The sequence below is a fragment of the Grampus griseus genome (genome assembly GCF_964374135.1).
Source record: "Grampus griseus genome assembly, chromosome: 1".
Taxonomy (NCBI): Eukaryota; Metazoa; Chordata; class Mammalia; order Artiodactyla; family Delphinidae; genus Grampus; species Grampus griseus.
The window spans coordinates 181,689,168-181,707,413 of NC_139017.1; the positions used below are offsets into that span (position 1 = coordinate 181,689,168).

Below are 18,246 nucleotides of genomic sequence, written 5' to 3' on the forward strand. Positions count from 1 at the left end.
TGTGACAGCTAATGCAATAATGATTTGTTTCAAATGCCAGTGTTTAAGCTGTAGAAAGCTGATTTTATACATTTTTCCAGTAGGCCGCATTGTAGTTAATGAAATTAAACACACCAATCGCATTTGTCCCCAGGGGACGAGGAACTGAACACACCACTGGTTTATTTTTTTATTAAAATAAATTGCAGCCGGCAAGATGGACTAATTGCATACAGAATTGAAAAAGAAACATTCCATTGATATAATTAAGCCAATTTTCATGGACAGAAATAGTTATGGTGGATATAAAATAAGCAAAGCCTTCACCAGAATCTGACTTTCTTCCTTTTTTTTCCCCGCAGAATGTTAACTATTAAACAAATATGTATCTCGGGCCAGCACACTCCTATCTGCGGCCCCAGGGCATTGTTCCCCGGAGTCCAGGGAGAGGCCGCAGGCCTGGCCAGAGCGCCTTCAGACCGAGGAGGATTGGTGAAAGCCGGAGAGAGGAGAGTGGTCAGAGCAGAAGAGGCCACCCCCCTTGCCCTGGGAGCTGGGGAGCACTGTCCGGCCTGGAACGGCCACCGTGGCCCTGGCTGGAGCTTGTGAGGTGCCCAGACTTGAGGAACAGCGGCCGATTCCGGGCTGGACCTGAAACTGCAGCCACCGGCTCCCCCGCCCTGCGGGTCAGGTCCATGGCCACAGTTCCTCCTCTCCCCGATTGCCTGGGGGGGAGGGGGGAGGATTATTTCCCTCCAGATTTGCGGTGGGGGTGGGGGTAGAGGCGCGAGGGGGGAGCCAGCAGGTCCTACACCTCCGGCGTTGGCTCAAGGGAAAGGCAGTAAGTGGGGTGCAGACGAGGCCAACCCCTGGTCAACACTCCAGCTCTCCTGCACCTGTCCTTGGGAGAGGACACCCAGAGCCAGGGGCTGGAGACCCTAGCAAGGCCTCTGCCCAGCCTGCGTGGGGAGAGCAGAGTGGAAGAGTCCAGTCCCGGGCGGAGAAAGAAACCAGTCTGAAGCAGGCGAGTGCACAAGGCACCCAGTTGCATTCACAAGCTGTAAGCACATGGATGTCTTACTTGCTTTTTAAGAACAGACCTGTTACAAGCTGACCGTTGGCCCCGGGAAAATGCTTAAAACCTGACACATTAAATAAAATAAAATAAAATAAAATCCTCGGAATTAACTGCAGCCTGCAGTGCCCTGGTGGGGGGCGGGGTGCTAAATAAGAAACCCTGGAGGGCTTCAAAGAACATTCAGTTTCACCATTAACTTGCTGTGTGATCTTGTCGGGTTATTTGACCTCTCTGTGCCCTGGGTTTCTTACCCAGAAAAGTGGCGCCGGCTAGCCACGCTTTGTCCTCCTCAGGGTCAGTGAACAGGGTGGGTCATGCCTCCCAAGCGGACCATGAACACCTTTACGGGACCGTCGCCCGGAGGCTGCAGCGGCACGGAAACATGGGCGGCGGCTCAGGCTGCAGCCCGCTCGGGTCTCCCCGCAGGTGCGTGCCAGAGTGCACGGACCCCAGCGGCAAGTTCGGCGAAAGGCAGGGCTCGTTCCTGGGAAGCCGAACGCCCACCCCCGCCTCGGTTTTCCCGCACCGGCCCGACTTAGACCCAGCCTTCCGGGCCCGCTGCCGCATCTCTCCCGGCCCAGGTCCGCAAAGCGACTTGGAACCGCACACGGCCTGCAGCCCGCGGAGTCTGAGCGAGGGTCAGCAGTCGGGAGGGCTGAGGAGCCCGCCCTCCTCGTTCCAAGAAGCCCAGGGAGGCGGGGACCCCTGGGCCCAGACTGCGGTCCTGGAGGAGGAGGTCTGGGCTGAGACCAGGGGCTCGGCGAGGCCACCGCCACCGACCCGCTGCGCGGTGTAGACGCGGGCGCTCCTCGCGCCGCGCCGTAGTTGCCGCGACTTTGTGCGCAGAGAACCTCGGGCCGCGGCGACCATCCGCTCAGCCTGGGGACCCCCGGCCCGGCCCGGCGCGTCTGGAGCCCCGGGCAGCCTGAGTCCGCGCCCGCAGTTAGGCCGGGCCGGCTCCCTCCACCTCGAGAAGTTTCTTGCCCGCCGCGCGCGGGGACGGCGCCCAGGCTGTTCCTAGAGTCCTCCTGCGCCGGCTACGTGAGCTGCAGCGTCCAAGACTTGTTACACGGGTTTGATTCAAAACCTGATAAATTGTACTTAACGCTATTTGAAATTTTTAAACGAAATTATTCACAAGATTTTTAATCCTGGACAATTTTTGTTGAAACTCTAATTATAGGTCACCTTAATTACCAGCCCAGCCCCCAAGGATCCCTAATTGCCTCCTAATTGAATAAAACAGGGGGCTAATCGCGCCCACGGCGGCGGCCCAGCGAGCTGGCGCGCCTCCCCCAGGGGTTGGTTGATGGGACCCCCGGGCCGGCCTCTCCGCCCGCACCAGGCCTCTCAACAGAAACGAGGGACTGGGTCCCCTGCCCTGAGCTCTGCCCAGAAGGGAGACGCCCGGTGCGTAGGGGGCCGCGGGCGGGGAGGGTGGAGGAGGACCGGCCCGCACCTGCACCACGACAGCAGCCAACGGGAGCAGCGGGGCGGCCCTGAGCGGCGCAGGGTGACTGGGGACCCCAGGGCAGAGCGGGTGCCCTTCCCCCAGGGAGCCCGTCGGGAGGTCACTCCACGAACAGGGATCCCCCCTCCAGCGGGGCCTCGGCACCCTGGCACGCCCGCGGGGCCCCCGGCAAGCCAGAGCCTTCGGGCCATCAGCGCACCGCCGCAGGGCACCTGGCCTTGGCCGCCAGCCCCGCACCCCGCCCCTCCACCGCAGCCTCCGCGTTTTCGCCCGAAGCGGGGTAAGCCGCCAGACTCCCGCTGGACATTTCCTGGCGCTGCTGCCCTACCAGGCGTCCAGATGGGAGGCTGCTGTCCGGCTCCTGGGAGAGGACGAGTGGAAGAGGCAGGCCTCCGCCCTCCCCCACCCCCGAGGGTGGGAGAAGGCTGGGCCCAGCAGAGCTGCAGCCTGGCCTGTCTCTGCCGGGGAGAAGAAACCGGCTGGCAGCTCAGCCTACAGCCAGGCTCCCCCCACCCTGTCACACACATCAGTCTCCAGGGAGGCGCACGGAGCCTTCATCCAGCAGAGGCAGTGCCCTCACCCACACCCCAGGGGCTAGGTGGCAGTCAGCAGCTGTCTGGAGGAGACTCTTCCCGGGCCTGCAAGATGCAGTGTCTCGGACTCTGGGGTCTGTCACCTCCACGGGGATCAGGCCTCACGGGCCCTTCCATGAGGGCCCTGGCTGGTTGCTGTTTCGGGGCCACATCCTTCCTCCCACTGGGTCCCTATCTGCCCACCTGGCCCCCAACAGCGGCAGAAACACGAAGCTTTTGTGTGGCATTTCATTTTTAAGTGTGGGCAGGGACGGCCCCGTTTCCCCACCGGCCAGCAAAGCCTAGCCGTGTGTGAGGGGACCCTGGCACCGACCTGTCCTCACCCCGCTCAGGCTTCCCAGGCCCAGCTTGAGATGGAGGGCTTCCCAGCAGCTGACCTGCAGCCCTGGCCTGAGTGCCCCAGTGTCCTCTGACCTTACAAGCTCAACTCACAGCCCCCAGTGTGGGCCCCAAAGTTGCTACCAACTCAGCCAGCACGCAGACCCAGCGGGAGAGACCCCCTGGAGTGGGGTCCTGGGGAAACACAAACAAAATCAGAGCCCCAGATGCACCCTCTAGGGCAGCCCCCCAAGCTCTGGATGGGGGGGGTCACACCCCAGCCCCGACCTGGCTGTCCTTCCATGCCTGGTACACGGCTGCAGGCACAACCCAGTCCCGCACACTGGCCTCGGAACCATGACCTCTTCCCTGCTCCCAGCCCCCTGACCCTGGCCGGGATGTGGCTTGGAGGGAGAGGTTCTGTTGGTGGCACTGGGTCTGCCCCACTGCCTCGGATTCAGGTAATGGAGTCAGGTCCCTCGGGACGCCCACATCTGCTTAAAATATTGTCCAAAGAAATGAAATTTCTCAGTGGATCCAGTGATCTGTGTCGGGCAGGCAGCGAGGTCCCGTGCCTGCCTGGGCCACCTTTTTGGGGAGGGCTGGGGGCAGCTGTCCTGGCTGTGGAGCACAGGCAGGAGGGGTTCCCACAGCTCACTCCAGTGTGGCTCCAGCTGGGTCTGGGCCTGACAGCCCTGCTCCGCGCCGGCTTTTTCTCAATAAGGACTCCCAGGAAAAGAAACCCTGTGCTCTGCCCTACCCTTGGGTCCAGTTCTCCCACCTCTGAGCCGGGCTGCAGGTCGCTGCCAGGCACCCATTCTAAGGCCCTAGGCAGAGCCGGGCCGGGAACCTTCCCCACCTGGCTGGCGTGGAGTACACAGAGAGCTGAGGGCCAGACGGGCAGCCGGCGGGCGTGGGACGCTCACAAGTTTCCGCGGCCGCGCCGAGCACCCTGAGCCGGCCTCTCGCTTGCAGCGAAGGCCCGGCGAGAATTCGGCCGCTTTCCACTTTCTCGCTCCAGCTTCGGGCCCTTCCTCGGGAGAGCCTGACCCGGGCAGCCTGCCGCCGGGGAGCCGAGCCACTGAGGAGATCCGCGGTGCACAAACAGACCCTGACACGCACACGAACACGCATACTCCGCGCGCCCGCCGGCGGGCAGATAGCACGCGCGCAAGCCACCGAACGCGGGGCCTTGTTCGCACCAAGAGGGGCCAGAGGTCACGGGAGGCCGGGGAGGCCGAAGCCACGAGCCCTGGGCAGAGGAGACCGGCTGGAAATGGGCGCTTCAACGAGGGGCCCCGAGCGGCTGCGGGCGGAGTCCAGGGTCGTCCTGCGGAAGCTGGGAGCTGCTTTTCCCCCGCGGGCCCGACGCGAGGCCTACGACTCGGGGGGAGGGGGCGGTGCGGCTGAGCCTCTGCCGAGCACCGAACCGAGAGGGTAGGACTTCTTCGGAAAAGTGCCGCGAGTTTCGCGCCCCCCGGGCTCACGCTTGGGGGCTCGGCCCTGCGTGCTGCGAGGCCCGGACGGGCAGGGTCGGGCCCAGGAGGACCGGACCGATCGGCCTGGTGGTCCGGCAGGGATTCCCCAGGGGAGCAGGCCAGGCGCCCCTTCTGCGGGTGGGCGGGCGGCCGCGGAGGAGGGGGCGGCGAGAGCTGGAGGAGCCGAGAACGCTCGGGACGGCGCTCGCCGCTTCGCTGCAGCCGGGCCGCGGCCGGGCTTCGGGAGCCGCGCTCGCCGGGCCGCGGCGCCGCCGCCCCCACCTGCCCGCCTCTCGGGCCGCAGCCCCGGGCCCGCGGGCCTGGCACCGGATGGCGCCGGCGGCCGGGGCGCGGAGGGCGCGCGGATGGCCCCAGGCGCGGCGGCGGTCTGTGGGGCGGGCGGCGAGCGCACCAGGCCGGCGGCGAGGACCGGGCTGGCGGCGGGCTGCGCGCGCGGAGCCCTGGGCTCGGCCCGAGACGGAGCGAAAGAGAAAGTAAGACCGGGGACCGGGCAGTCTCGCCGGGGGCAGCTCTGTCCCCGCCGGGCCTCGGGGCGGTGCCAGGCGAACGGGCGCGGGAGGGTCCGAGCGGGGCCGAGGTCGGCGGCGGCGGCGGGGAGGAAGGCGGCCCAGTGGGAACTCTCCTGCCGGGAGCACCGGCGCCGAGGCGGCCGCGCGGGCTGCCGGAGTCGCGCAGGAGCGCCCGCCACCGCGCGGGGCACCAGTTGGGAATAAACTTCACGACCATAGTTCCAAGCCCAGGAAAACGCCTCCATTTTGCTCCCCCAGTGGCTGTCCTGCCGTCGCCACCCCTGCCCTTGCGCCCGAGGAACCGGGTGGGCGCCGGCCCGCGCCCCCTCCTGCGCCCCCTCCCCGGCTCGGGGTCTCCCTCCTCTGCGCCCGGCTGGCGGACGCCAAAGGCGGTGCTCTAGCGCCCACTATTTCAAAAGCCCGGAATATGATTTGACCAGGACTGAGAGCCACTCGGAGAGAGAGGGAGAGAGCGAGCGAGGAGGAAAAAGTTGCTCTCCCCTTTCGTCAACTTTTCGCTAACTTTCGCTTTTCGCTCCCCTCCACCCCCAGCCCTCCCCCTCCGCCCCCCTCCCCGGCCCCCACCGCGCGCCTCGGGTTCCCGGGCCCGAGCGCTTGACACTGGGGGGGGGGAGGGGGTTCGGCGAGGAGGGGGCCGGCGCCTTCGGGGAGCGCGCGGCCCGGGCGCCCCGAGCCTCCGCGCCGAGCCCGGCCGCCCCGGAGCGCGGGAGGCGGAGCAGCCCCCGGGCCGCGCGGCCGATCCGGGGGCCGAGAGCCTGAGGCGCGCCGGCCGCGCCCCGACGCGCACCCCTGGCCCGGGCGCCCCGGCCCCGCGGCCCGGGCCCGGCGGCGCGGCGCGGCCGAGCGCGGGAGACTTACTTTTGGCTAGCTTCCTCGCCCTCGCCTTGGATCGCATGGTGTCGGCTCGCGGAATCTCTCTCCTCCTCCTTGAGTCCAGAAGCAGCTACACACTATCTTCATCTCCCCAGCATTGTCAGTTTGGACACCTTCGCACATGCGCACAGAGCACTCAATCTGACACCCCTCGCCGGGGCCAAAAAAACTTTGCAATGTATTCATCATCCTCATCGTCGCGCCGCCGCCGCCGCCGCCTCCTCGGCGCGGGATTGGGGGGCTCTCCTCGGCCTTCCTGGTCTTCACCTCACTTATCTCTCTCCCCCTCCCCTCCCTCCCCCTTCCTCCCCCCTCCCTCCCCCTCCCTCCCCCCTCCCTCCCCCCTCCCTCCCCCTCCCTCCCCCCTCCCCTTTCAGCGCAGCTCGGAACTGGCCCTTTAAGAAAACATTCCGTGCTCGGCGCTCCCGCCCGGGGCCCGCACCCCGGACACTTTAAAAGGACCCAGGTGGCCCCGGAGGCGAGGTGACTATTCGCCCCCCCCTTCCCCTGAGTCGCGTCGCGCTGCTGCTCCCGCCCCAGCTGGGGCCGAAGATGGAGTGGCGGCGGCGTTTGTCCTCGAGACTTCCTTGGATATGGGGGCAAACGCGCCGACAGTTCGGACGCGGGTCTGGCTGGTTTTGCTTCGTCTTATTGCATTTTATTACTAATTAAAAAGCTTTGCGTTCACCGTCGCCCCAGCCCGCTTTCCTGCTGGCTCTCCCCTCCGCCCCTGCCCCTGGCCCGCGATCGCCCGAACCCGGCTCTTTCGAAGCCCCCTTCGGGCCCCGCCGCCCCCCTCGGGCCTCCCCGGCCCCCGCCCCCACCCCGCCCCCACCCCTTCGCCCCCACCCAACCGCTCTAGCTTCGGGCTCCGCGGCTCAAAAACAACAGCGGCAGCGCCGCCAGCTCCGCGCTCCGCCACTGCCCGGGCCGGCGGGCGGGACTCGGACCCGCCGCCCTCGGTCCCGCACGGAGCCGTAGGGAGCAGCGCGCCGGGCACTGGGGAGGCGGCGCCGGGGCAGCCGTCCCAGCGCCGGGCGCCCTGCACCTCGCCGCCTCGGGCCGGCCCGCTCTCTCCTGCCTCCGCGGCCCCAGGTGAGTACCCAGCGGCGCGAGCGCCCGAGCTGGGCCACCTCGAGCGACCGGAGCCTCTGGGGACACGTCCCCCTGCCCTTGCGCGGCCCAGGTGCGTCTCGGGTGGGAGAGCCAGCGAAGGAGCAGGTGCCGGAGCGCGGGCGGGAGCCGACTGGGCGTTCCTTCTGCCCCACAGCCCTCAAATTCGGAGGGGCGGCGGCGGAGGGGCAGGCTGGGCGCAGGCAGCGTGTTCCGGGCCCAGGGGCCTGGAGGGGACGCTGAGAACTGCTCACTCGAGTATGTCTGGGATTCGAGAAAGAATTGGAAGCAAACGGAGGCGCTGACCCCCGCGCTCTTTCAAGTACCAGGGTTCTGCCAGGCCGCGGGACTTGCAGCTGCCAGAGAGTCTCCCTGAGCCGGGGAGGGGTCGTGTGCGCGGTGCGGGGTCTCTGCCGCCCTGGGTGGGCTCCGGGCCGTGCCCCTCCCCTTTGTTGTGCAGTGAGACCAGTGGCGCCTCCGCTGGGACCTACATTCGGAACCCCGCGTCCTCGCCATAAAAGAGGTGAACTGGCAATGTCCAAGGAGCTGCCCCCAAAACCTCGGGGTCCTAGCAGAGGCGCCCCGATGCCGAGGGGCGCATGGCCCACGCTACCCCAGAGGAAAGCCCGACGGAGCCGGGCTTGTCAAAAGCCAGCGGCGGCAGCACGCTGAGCCTTCCACCCTGGCCTCTCGGCCGTCCTCAGCCGCTTCCCTGCCGGGATTCGAACCCCGACGGAGCCCCCACTGCTGGGGGGTGGTGTGTCCAGGCTTGAGCCCGCTCGCTTGCTGACCCGGACGGAGAAGGCGCTCTCTGCCCGGCCGGGATGCCCACTGACCGCCGCCTCTGTTGTTTCCGGCCCTTGGTGAGTGTTGCCTGCGGTGGCGGCCCGAATTCACCGTCAGCTCAGTCCCCTGGCCTGAGCTCAGCCCTCCAAGGGCCTGTGGCTCGCCGCCTCCCCCTCGCCGCCTCCCGAACCCTGACCATCTTTCCTCAGGGACTGGGCAGAGAACCCCCAGGCTCAGAGGCCCCCGGGGCTTGGAGGAGAGTCGCCACGGGGGGCTAGGGCATGGCTGCAAGTCCTCGTGGGCTCAGAGTCCTCTCAAGCCGAGGGTGTGTGTGTGGGGGGGGTCGCTGGGACAGGCAGGAAGGGAGCTGGAGCCCCCCGCTCTGGAGCTGGAGCCCCCCGCTCTGGAGCCGTCTCCCTCGCCCAGCCACGGCAGGCTCCAGCGGGGAGCAGAACTGCGCTGGGGCGCTGCCCAGAAGAGCACAGACACAGGGTCTCCCTCCCGCCTCGGCACCCCAGATTCTCCCAGCCAGGTTAGGTGTGAGGCCTGGGGAGAATACAGTGGCTCCCGTGAAGCCCTCCCACCTGCAGAGAGGGGGTCCCCTCCGCACCCCACCCCCAGCTTAGCACGGCTTCTCCCACCCGAGTGGCAGCCGGCAGGACCCGAGGTCAGGAAGGCCCAGCCTCTTCTGGGGGTGCCCCAGCTCACTCAGGCCCTCTCTGTGCTCCCTCCCTCAGCTCATGAGGTGGTTAAAATTGTGGGGCAGCCTCCGGACTCTGGGACTGCACCCTTGCCGGGGCCCAGGAGAGGCGGGCAGGCGTCCGGGGAGAGGGCCCGGCTGCGCTGTCTCTTGCCCGTGTCCCCTAGGGCCCTGGAGGGTGGGGAGAACTACAGCTCAGAGCCTGCCTGGGGAGGGGTAAGCTAGTGACCAAGGGAGACAGCCGAGGTGCTGACACCCCCAGGGTGCCAGCCACATCAGCTTGAGAAGCCCGGGCAGGCGTCCCCAAGGCCATGGCCCCGGCCAAGGTTGGGTCCCGGCCTGGCCAGGCCCTGCCCCCGCGTGGTGAGACTTAGACCTGACGGGGAGCAGGTCAGGCCTCAGGGAGAGTCCTGAGGAGCAAAAGGGTGGAGCAGGGAAAATCAGAGGCAGGTCCTCCGGGGCGCCCCGCTCTGTGTCCTGCCCCGCCGCTGACATGAAGAGACTTGGGGAAACAGGTTGGGCCGGGGGGGCTCAGCCAGAATAAGGCAGTTTTCATTTCAATGGTACTAAAAGGTTTAAAGGCTGTTTTCAAACTGAGCTAAGCTTTGGGGAATTCTTGTGGCCGGCCCAGAGCTGGGGCCTGGGGACTCCGCACTGGGGTGGGAGCACACAAGTGCCGCCCAGCCCGTCCCTGGTACCCTCATCAGGGGCTTCTGTCCCTGCCAGGCTGTCCGAGGCTGGTGACGTGTGGGTCGCCCACAGTGATGTGCTCTACACCCTGTGGAGTTTGGGAACAGGCTTCAACGCTGCGGTCTAGGGGACGGGCGGGGGCACTTTTACCACCAACTTCTCCCGCAACCTAGAATCCTGCTTCAGGCCAGAGCTCAGCACACTCCCAGCCTCACCAGCAAGCAAGGAGGTGCAGCTGGAGACCCAAGACCCAATGAACTCCTTTGGGAAGAGGCTGGGCTTGGGAGAGAGCAGGTGAAGTTGGTCCTGCAGGGCTATCGTAAGCCTCACTGTGGGCCCCGGGGCTCCCAAGAAGCCCATTTGTAGTAAACCACACTGGGGTATAGTACACTCCCAGCGTCCACACTGCGGGGCTAGAGGAAGGGGCCCCATGCCAACTGGAAGGGGCCGTGCCTGTGGAGAGGAGGTCCACGTCGTGAGATCTGTGGGCCTGGAGGTGCAGGGTCAGAGCCGTCCAGCGGCCCAGCCCAGGACCTCAGGCCCAGGGAGCCCCTCTGCACACTGTGGCTGCGGGGTGGGAACAGGCAGCCAACGGGCCAGACGCACTGACCCTGCTAGGTTCCCGCTGCTTTCCTCCACGTTCCCCTCTGTGTTCACCGAACTCGCCCTTGGGCTCCAGGCACTCAGTCTCCTGGCTGCATCGGATGACGGTCAGGTTCTGTTCACCCTCCAGTTTCTGCTCAGAAAAGAGTAGCTGAGAGAATAAAGGCAGGCTCCGTTCGTTTACACGGGGACGCCTCTCAGGAGATCCGGAATCGCCCCGGGAGGTGTCCAAACCACCGGTCCTCGCCCCACCCCCGACTTAGGGCCACTGAGTGAGGCCAAGATGGGGGTCTCCCTCTCTGGGCACATCCTGCCGCACACTAGGTGGAAATGGCTCCCACTTGAGCAGCAGCAGGAGACCACGCGGGATGCTTGGGGACAAGCAGTATGGTTCCCACTGCACACAGAAGGAAGCGGAAATGGTCTCTGTGGCCAGCAGGGGACCCAGTCGGGGACTGAATGCAGAGGGCTTCCAGCCTGGGGTGAAGAGTGTTTGGTCCAGCATGGGGTGGGGGGCACAGGCAACCCACAGAGCCCTTTCCTCCCCAGCCGGGCCTCCACACTGGCCCCATGGTGGGTGCTGCCCCAGCACCGCATCTCAGCCCCAGACTGGGACCACAGGAGCCTCCCTGGACCCTGGGGTTAATATTTCAGACCTCCTTTTGCCCCTCTTCCTACCCCAGGCCCAGAGACACTCGCTGTGACCCAGGTAAGTTTAGAAGCCAGAAGCACACAGGACCTGATTTCTGGCCAGCGAGTTCAGAAGCTATGTGGCGGCTCAGAGCGGAGGACTTCCGGCACCCACACCCAGTCCCTGGTTCTGGAGTGGGTCGCAGAGAGGGTTGGGGACGCTCCCAACCAAGACTTCCCAGGAATGTGAGCCATGGAGCTGATTGCGAACAAACCCCAGATGTTTAGAAGCCTACTTCCTTCTCAGGCAGGAGGACGCTCTCTCTTGTAGACGGGCAGCCTCTTGGGAGGGCTCCGGTGATTCCTCTGCCGGGATCTTGGAGTCCTGGCTCAGGCCACCATCTTGCAGGAGCGCAGGTGCCCGTAAGGGGCACCTGGGGTCTGCCACGTGCTTCGGCGGGATGTGATCAGGAGTTTTGTTTTCTTTTTTTTTTAATTTAAGAGATGGAGGCTGTGAGCTTGAACTCCCTCGTTTGAGCCAGGTGGGAGTTGACTCCAGTATCTCGGCCCAAACCAGCACCCCAAGAAGCGCAGAAAGTCCCTGGCGACTCGTTCCCCCGCAGCGCGCAAAGCGGGCGGGACTCAGCGGCTAAGTCCCCGGGCTCCAGCAACCGCGCGGGCTCCGGCTCCGGCCTCGGCCGCCGAGCGCAATAAACGGAATCGGTTTCCCACGCTTCCCCTCTCCATGCCAGAACTTTTCAAAACTCGCTTAAGAATTCCGTCGTCCAGTTTGCGCGGGTCCTGAGCCTCGCGTTCACCCCGCGCCGCCTGGAGAGAGGACCCTCGCGCCGCCCGCACCCCCGGCCGCCCGCCCGCGCACGCGGGGAGCAACTTCGTTCCCCTCAGCGCCCTGGCCCTGCGGCGCGGGCAGAGCTCCGCCCCGCAGAGGTGGCACTGCGGTCGCTACGGAACGCTGCCCGCGTAGACGCGGCCGCCGCCTTCTGCTCCAGGTTCCGGCTGCGCGCAGGCAGGGCCCTGGCAACAACGAAAACGGAGAGCCGCGTCGCTTTTCGGGCGTCCGAGTCCCGGGAGCCTCTGGGCGGGAACCCGCCCTCCGCGTCCCCAGACGCTTCAGAGCCGAGCAGACTCCCCCATCCACACCTCGGTTTGCCAAGCCCTCTCCTCTGCGTCCTCTGAACCTTGGTCCCTGCGTCTGCACCGCGACCCCGTTAGTCTGTAAACCAAATTTCGCCTTTGGTCCTGCCGCCTCCTTCCGACGTAACCGTGGAGGAGGATTTCTTCACGCCTCGGTTTCCCCATCTGTGCAATGGGGCAAAATACTCCTGCTCCCCTCCCAGGGTTGATGTGGGATTGGCAGGGAGAGCGGAGGATGGAAAACGCCCGGCGGGGCCCAGCGCTGCCCACCTTTTGGGGCTCAGAGGTCGTGCCCAGACTGGAAGGGGCCCAGGGTTGCTCTTGAGCGATCGCTGCCCTCCCCCTTTTCTCCCCCCGCCCCCACCCCAGAACTCCCCTCTCCCCGGAGCGGTGGCGGAGGTGCCAGGGTCCCTCTCGTTGCCCAAGCGTCTCCAGTCTCCGCCCTGTCCCTGGACAGGGTTTCCCTCGCCCTGGGCGGTTCTCTCAGTTTCCTTTGGGGCCCGGATGCAGGGAGGTTTAACACAACAGGCTCCAACTCTCGGGGTGGTACCACCGGGCACCCAAAACCTCACAGAGGGTGGGTGCTGGGGATGCCGGGGGAGGGGGACAGGCGATAGAAGCCCTGATTCCAGCTGAGCTCGCAGAAGGGAATTTGACCCCGTCCCTCCCCATCCCCACGCCGCGGGGTGTCGGGCTTCTGGGCGGGGCCCTGGGGCGTGACCCAGGGCTTAGAGATCAACCTTAAACTAGCCCAGCTAGTGATGAGGGAGGGAATAGGGAGCTAGGGGAGCTCGGGGAAGGGCACGGCCTGTTCAAACCGTCCAGGCTGCCCACTGCTTCTGGGCAGGACCAGTGGAGGATGGGGGGGTGGCCAGGGGGCGCCAAGTGGACACACCCTCCCCAGGTCCCCTTGACCTGCCACTAAACCAGTAATCGCCGGCGGCTCTCTGAACCGGCAAGAAAACGGAAGAGACCAGGACCGCCCCAGGCAGGGAAAAAAATTACCTCTTGTGCTGAGTGACCCGAAGCTGATGGAATCAGTTGGGGATTCCTGTCCGCTGGGGCAGGGCTGGCTGCTTCTGCCCCTGGCGCCCAAGCGCAGGACCCGGGGGCTCTAGGAAGCGAGCAGGGCTCCGCTGCCCCTGCCAGGGCTTCTCCACCTTCTCTCCCTTCTGCGAGGGCAGTGGGGCTCCGTCGCCCGTCCTCCTTCTCAAATCTGCACGAGGTTCCCCGGTGAAGGAAGGAACGGTGGCCGGAGTGGCAGAGACATGCTAACACAGGGCCCTGCGCCTGCAGCTCAAGCAGGTCAGGGGTCCTCCTTGAGGACTGAGGGACTAGGGTAGCAGCCCCTCACGCATGGGGCACCCCCCCATGATATCAGTGGAACTATGATGAGTGCCTTGCCGGGTGGGGGGCAGCAGAGGGATTGCCTGGGCACTGCCCTCACCCTCACTAACACAGGACGCCTCCCCTGCCCCCCCGAAGGACAAGCAGACTGCTGGGGGGAGGGGGGGGCAGGAGGTGCTCAGCTTAGAGCCAGCTCCTTCCCCATGCCACCTGGGACTCTGGGTCAGCCCCCCACCGGCCTCCTGGGCACCCCAATTTCCTGCTGTGCAGTGTGGGGTGCTGTGGGCACAGCTGCCTGCAGGGGCGGGGCCTGGCACCTCCTGGGAGCGCTTGAGCACTTGGAGAGGGGACTGCTAATGGCCGGAGTCCCTGCACCCTCTGACCCCTCCTCTCTCAGCACCAAGGCCTGCTCCCAGGGCTCTGAGCTGGATGCGTGGAGGGCAGATCCTCACTCCCTTGCTGGACACAGAGGGCACATCGGGCCAGGACTCAGGATGGGGCTCCCGGGAGCCGTGGGTCCCCCTCACCCTGCAGCTCTGAACACACTCCCAGAGTCAGGCCCACCCTCTTGACCTTGGTCTGGTCAGAGGGCCAGCTGGTCTCCCGGCACCTGCCTTCAGTGCTTCTTATAGGTCGCCACCTGCCGCCTGAGAGGCCAAGGCTCTCAGACTGCGTGCAGACCTAATAGTCATTCATCCATTCATGGATGTACGGCCAGAGGCTCTGGTAGGGCTGGTGCGCCTGGAGCTACAGTCGCGGCTCAGGCTGAACGTGAAGCCTGTTCCTCCAGCAGACCTGCAGCTTCCCGAGCATCTTACCCTCCCCTCCCCCGCGCCCCCCAAGGTCCCAGTGCCTGGCCCACACCTGGGAGTGTGCTTGGAGCTCAGTGAATGAATGAACGAATGAACGAATGAAGAGGGCTGAGTGAGCAGAAGGTGACCCTGGGACACCTGAAGGCTAATTTCAGCCCAGGAGACCGAGGGGGCGGGGGCAGCCTTCCGGGGATGGCAGTGGCGGCGCAGCCCCGTGCTCAGTGCCCCGTCCTTCAGCTGTCCTGATCCAAAAAGGGCTGCCCTGCATCCAGCAGCCTGTGCCGAGGGACCGGGACGACGCAGCAGTGAGCAAGCCACCCAGGCCCCCAGCTGCAAGGTGCAGGGTGTGCAAAAGGGAAGCCCTCTTGCTCTGGGGGGTGGGGTCGGTGGGATGATGGAGGCAGGGGACAGTGGCAGAAAGAGCATCCTCGGGCGACATGTGGTCTCTCCATGGGGTTCCCTGGCCTGGGGTGATGGAACCCGGGTGGTGCTGGAGTGATGGAGCCGGGTGGTGCTGGTGCCTGTACCAGGCAGGGTGCTGGTGGCCGCCCAGCTCACTCCCATCCCCGGGCGGCATCACCGTGCGTGTGACCCTCACGATAACCCCACACCGTGGAACCGCAGTCAGGAGAAACTGGTGCTCAGAGGTGCAAGGACTTCCCACAGAGCTGGGACAGTGGGAGTCACCTGCTGGACACAGATCCCTGTTCCAGGTGACACGCAGCAGGATGTTTTCAGGGTTTGCGGAGGACAGACGGACACACCGCCGTGGAGGGAGGGGTCTTCATCCGGGACCTTTCCTGGGTTTCATGTGGTACCAGGATTGTGAGCTCCAGAGGGGGCTCTGGCCTCTGGGTCACCATGTGCTCCTGACAGTGACCGTGTCCAGAAAGACTCAGCCACTGGGGCTGGCATTTTCTCAGAGTCCAGCTGTCGCTGGGGAGTCAGGCCAGTGGCTGACTGCCACCCAGTGGCATCCCAGGACCATTCTGGGGCCGTCCCCGGGCGTAGACCAGTGGCTTCGGGTGCCCAGTTTGGAGCTAACATTTCAAGCAAGTCAGGCTCAGAATCTGGGCTTCCAGGAAGAAATTTCCAATCATGAAATGTGTCATTTGAGAAAATATATGTGTCAGTTAAGTGTGCGCTGAGCCTGGACCACATGGGACATGGTTGTTCTAATAAACATGAATAAGCCAGTTTTCACATTAGAGAAATAACAGTTTCAAGTGGAAATGTGGCACTTTTAAAAGAGGTTAATTAATAAACAGCAGGTAATTGTTCACGGCACATGGTGGCAGAGGGTAATTTTCATTTTAGAGTAGAGAAGGGCCAAATGTGCCCCCCCCCCGCAAACTTAGATTTTTTGTGTAATAATCACCTTGGCTTCACCTCCGCCTTTAATTTTTACAGCTGGAGCTGTTTATCATCGCTCCAACTTTCGCTAAAAAGGAAAAACTATCACTTAAACAAAGCCATTGAAAACTCAGCATCATATGTGGGTTTCTTAACATAAATAAATCATGCAAACCAAGATTTATGTTCTCCCAATGATGTCATGCGCTGAAGGCTGCCTTCCCAATCAAATCAACAGCTAGGGACTCTCCTTTTGTGCGTGTGCTTTTTGCAAAATAAGAAGAGCCGCTCTGGTATCCTCGTTGCTCTTTTCTCCGCTGTGCCCAGGACAGCAGAAAGGCTTCTCCCTGGATCAGCAGAAGTGGGTGTAAAAGGTGGCCACAGCTTCAACGCCACAGACTGCATTTCAAGCCTTTGTTTTGGAAACCTAAGTTCTGAGTTGGAAGACTATTAAAGCTTCCCGAAGGGTTTGTTCAGACCCCAGCAGAAGTTGAGGGCCCTGTGGGTCTCCCAGCACCTGGGATGAGAGCCATCACATTGAAATGAATGAGGAAGGTGAAAATACCACCAGTGACGCATCCGCACTACGGAGGAGTGTTCGGCCGCAGCCAGGAGCAAAGGCCTGATGCAGGCCTCCATGGGCACGGACTCCGAATAAAGCTAGCCAGAGCAGGCCACATACCGTGCAACGCCACCTATGGGACGTGTCCAGGATGGGCAAATCCATAGAGACAGAAAAGAGGCCAGTGTTTGCCAGCGCCAGAGGAGAGGGATGTGGAGGGGACTGCTTCCTTAGCACAGGGTTTCCCTCCGGGAAGGTGAGAATGTTCTGGAACTCGATAGCCCACTTTAAAACAGGGAACGTCATGCTGTGTGAATTGTATCTCAGTAAATCGCTTATTTGAAAATCACGACTGAGTGTGTATGTTTCAACAGCTTTATGCTCTTAAAGGTTTTTCAGTTTTGAGATGAGCGTGCCGATGGATGAGTGCGTAAGAGGCGCGTGTAGACCTGCAGGGGGTAACGTGAGCGCTGGCCCCAGCTCCTGGGCGAAGCATAAGCACGTGACCATTTTCTTCACAGCGCTCCGTGCAGCCCCCTTTCCCTAACTATGTCGCCTTCCCACCAGCCCAGAGGTAACCACCCCCAGGTTTTTGTGTTAACCATCTCCTTGACTTGACTTCCAGCTTTATCGTGTAATATAGATCCTGAAAATGTGAGTCCGGCCGCAGAAGCTTTTCCTCAAATTGCAGTGAGTGAGGAACATTAAAGCCATCAGTAGTGGGTGCGTGAAACGTGATGAATCCAGAGTGTGACGTATTTCTCAGCCAGCGACGGGAACGGAGTCCTCACCCGTGTTACAGCATGGAGGGCCCTTGAAAACGTGACGCTCAGTGAGAGAAGACAGTCACAAAAGGCCACATATTGTATGACGCTGTTGATACAAAGTGCCCCAGACAGGCAAATCCAGAGGGACAGAACACAGATCAGTGGCTGCCCATCTGTGGAAGGAACAGCAGTGGCATCTCAGCAGGTGGAGGTTGCAAGAGATGAGCCAGACCACCGTGCGGCTCCAGCCCCTGGGCGTGGACAGGAAACCCTCAGCTGGAAGCCAGCAGGAAACTAAGGCTGACCAAGGTCAGGTGCCCGGTGATCGCAGTGTGGGTGATGTATGCGTTCAAGGACACACGTTCGTTGTGCACCTGCTACGTGCCAGGGCAGCCATAGCCCCAAGGATGTAGCAGTGACTGAAACAGACGAAAGACTCTCCCTCCCCCACCAGCTGCCTTTCTCATGGGGAGGGAGCGACAAGCCAGATGCAGCGGATAGAAGGCTGCACTACTGTGAGAATAAGGAAAGAGGAGAGGTGAGGGTTTGGGGCCGAGGAGCATGCAATTCTCAATAGGGAGGCCTGGGGAGACTTCCCTGAGGTGGTGGCATTTGAGCAGGGATGTGAGGGAGTGAGAAGGGTGCCATGTGCACATCGAGAGGAACAGCATTTGGGCAACGGGAACAGCCAGTGCGGAGTGCCCAGAGGCAAAAGCACCCAGTGCTGGAGCAGAAGGAAGGAGGGAGAGGAACAGGAAATCCGTCAGGGGGTAGTGGGCTGGGGGAGGCCGCAGACTGAGGCTGTGGCTGGAATTAAGATGGTTAACCAGCTGACCTCGAGGTAGGGAGAGCATCTCCTGGGTTACGTGGCTGGGCCCAGTGTCATCACAGGCTCCTTAAATGTGGTAGAGGGAAGCAGAAAGAGTCAGATGGTTTTGCTGGCTTTGAATACGGAAGGGGCCAGGAGCCAAGGAGAGCAGGCAGCCTCTAGAAGACAGAAAAGGCAAGAAACTCTATTCTAGACCCTCCAGAAAAGAAAGCAGCCTGACCAATGGTACTTTGATTTTCACCCAGTGAGACTCACTTCAGACTTCTGACCTGCAGACTAGTAAAGTGGTAAATCTGTGCTATTTCAGGCTACATTACAGTGACCACAGGAAACTCATACGGGGGGGGACAGGAACCTCATCCGTCTGTGGTGAAGACAAGCTGGGTCAAGATAAAGGTCTGAGCCAGGCTCTCCCAAGTTAATCCAGAGGACAGTGGCTGCGGGGACGTTGGTCATGGCCGTCCTCACATCCGGTTCCTACTCACTCTGCTCCAGTATGGATGGACCAGTTGCCCTTGACATCACCCATGGCCACAAGCCTAGAAGGTCTGGTCGTTA

At 63.2% G+C, this 18,246-nt stretch overlaps 1 protein-coding gene across 3 annotated transcripts in view; it reads right to left on the reverse strand.

Annotated features, from left to right (window-relative positions):
* The window catches only part of PRDM16 (PR/SET domain 16), a gene marked incomplete at its 3' end in the record, with an annotated part of 319,136 nt that extends 312,702 nt beyond the window's left edge, over positions 1-6,434 (reverse strand). For all 3 annotated transcript variants that reach the window (XM_082678414.1, XM_082678415.1, XM_082678413.1), the window contains exon 1: positions 6,327-6,434. In XM_082678414.1, coding sequence (XP_082534540.1) covers positions 6,327-6,363 — 37 coding nt within the window. In that variant the 5' untranslated portion in view covers positions 6,364-6,434. The remainder of the gene's footprint in view (positions 1-6,326) is intronic.
* Positions 6,435-18,246: the final 11,812 nt, after the last annotated feature.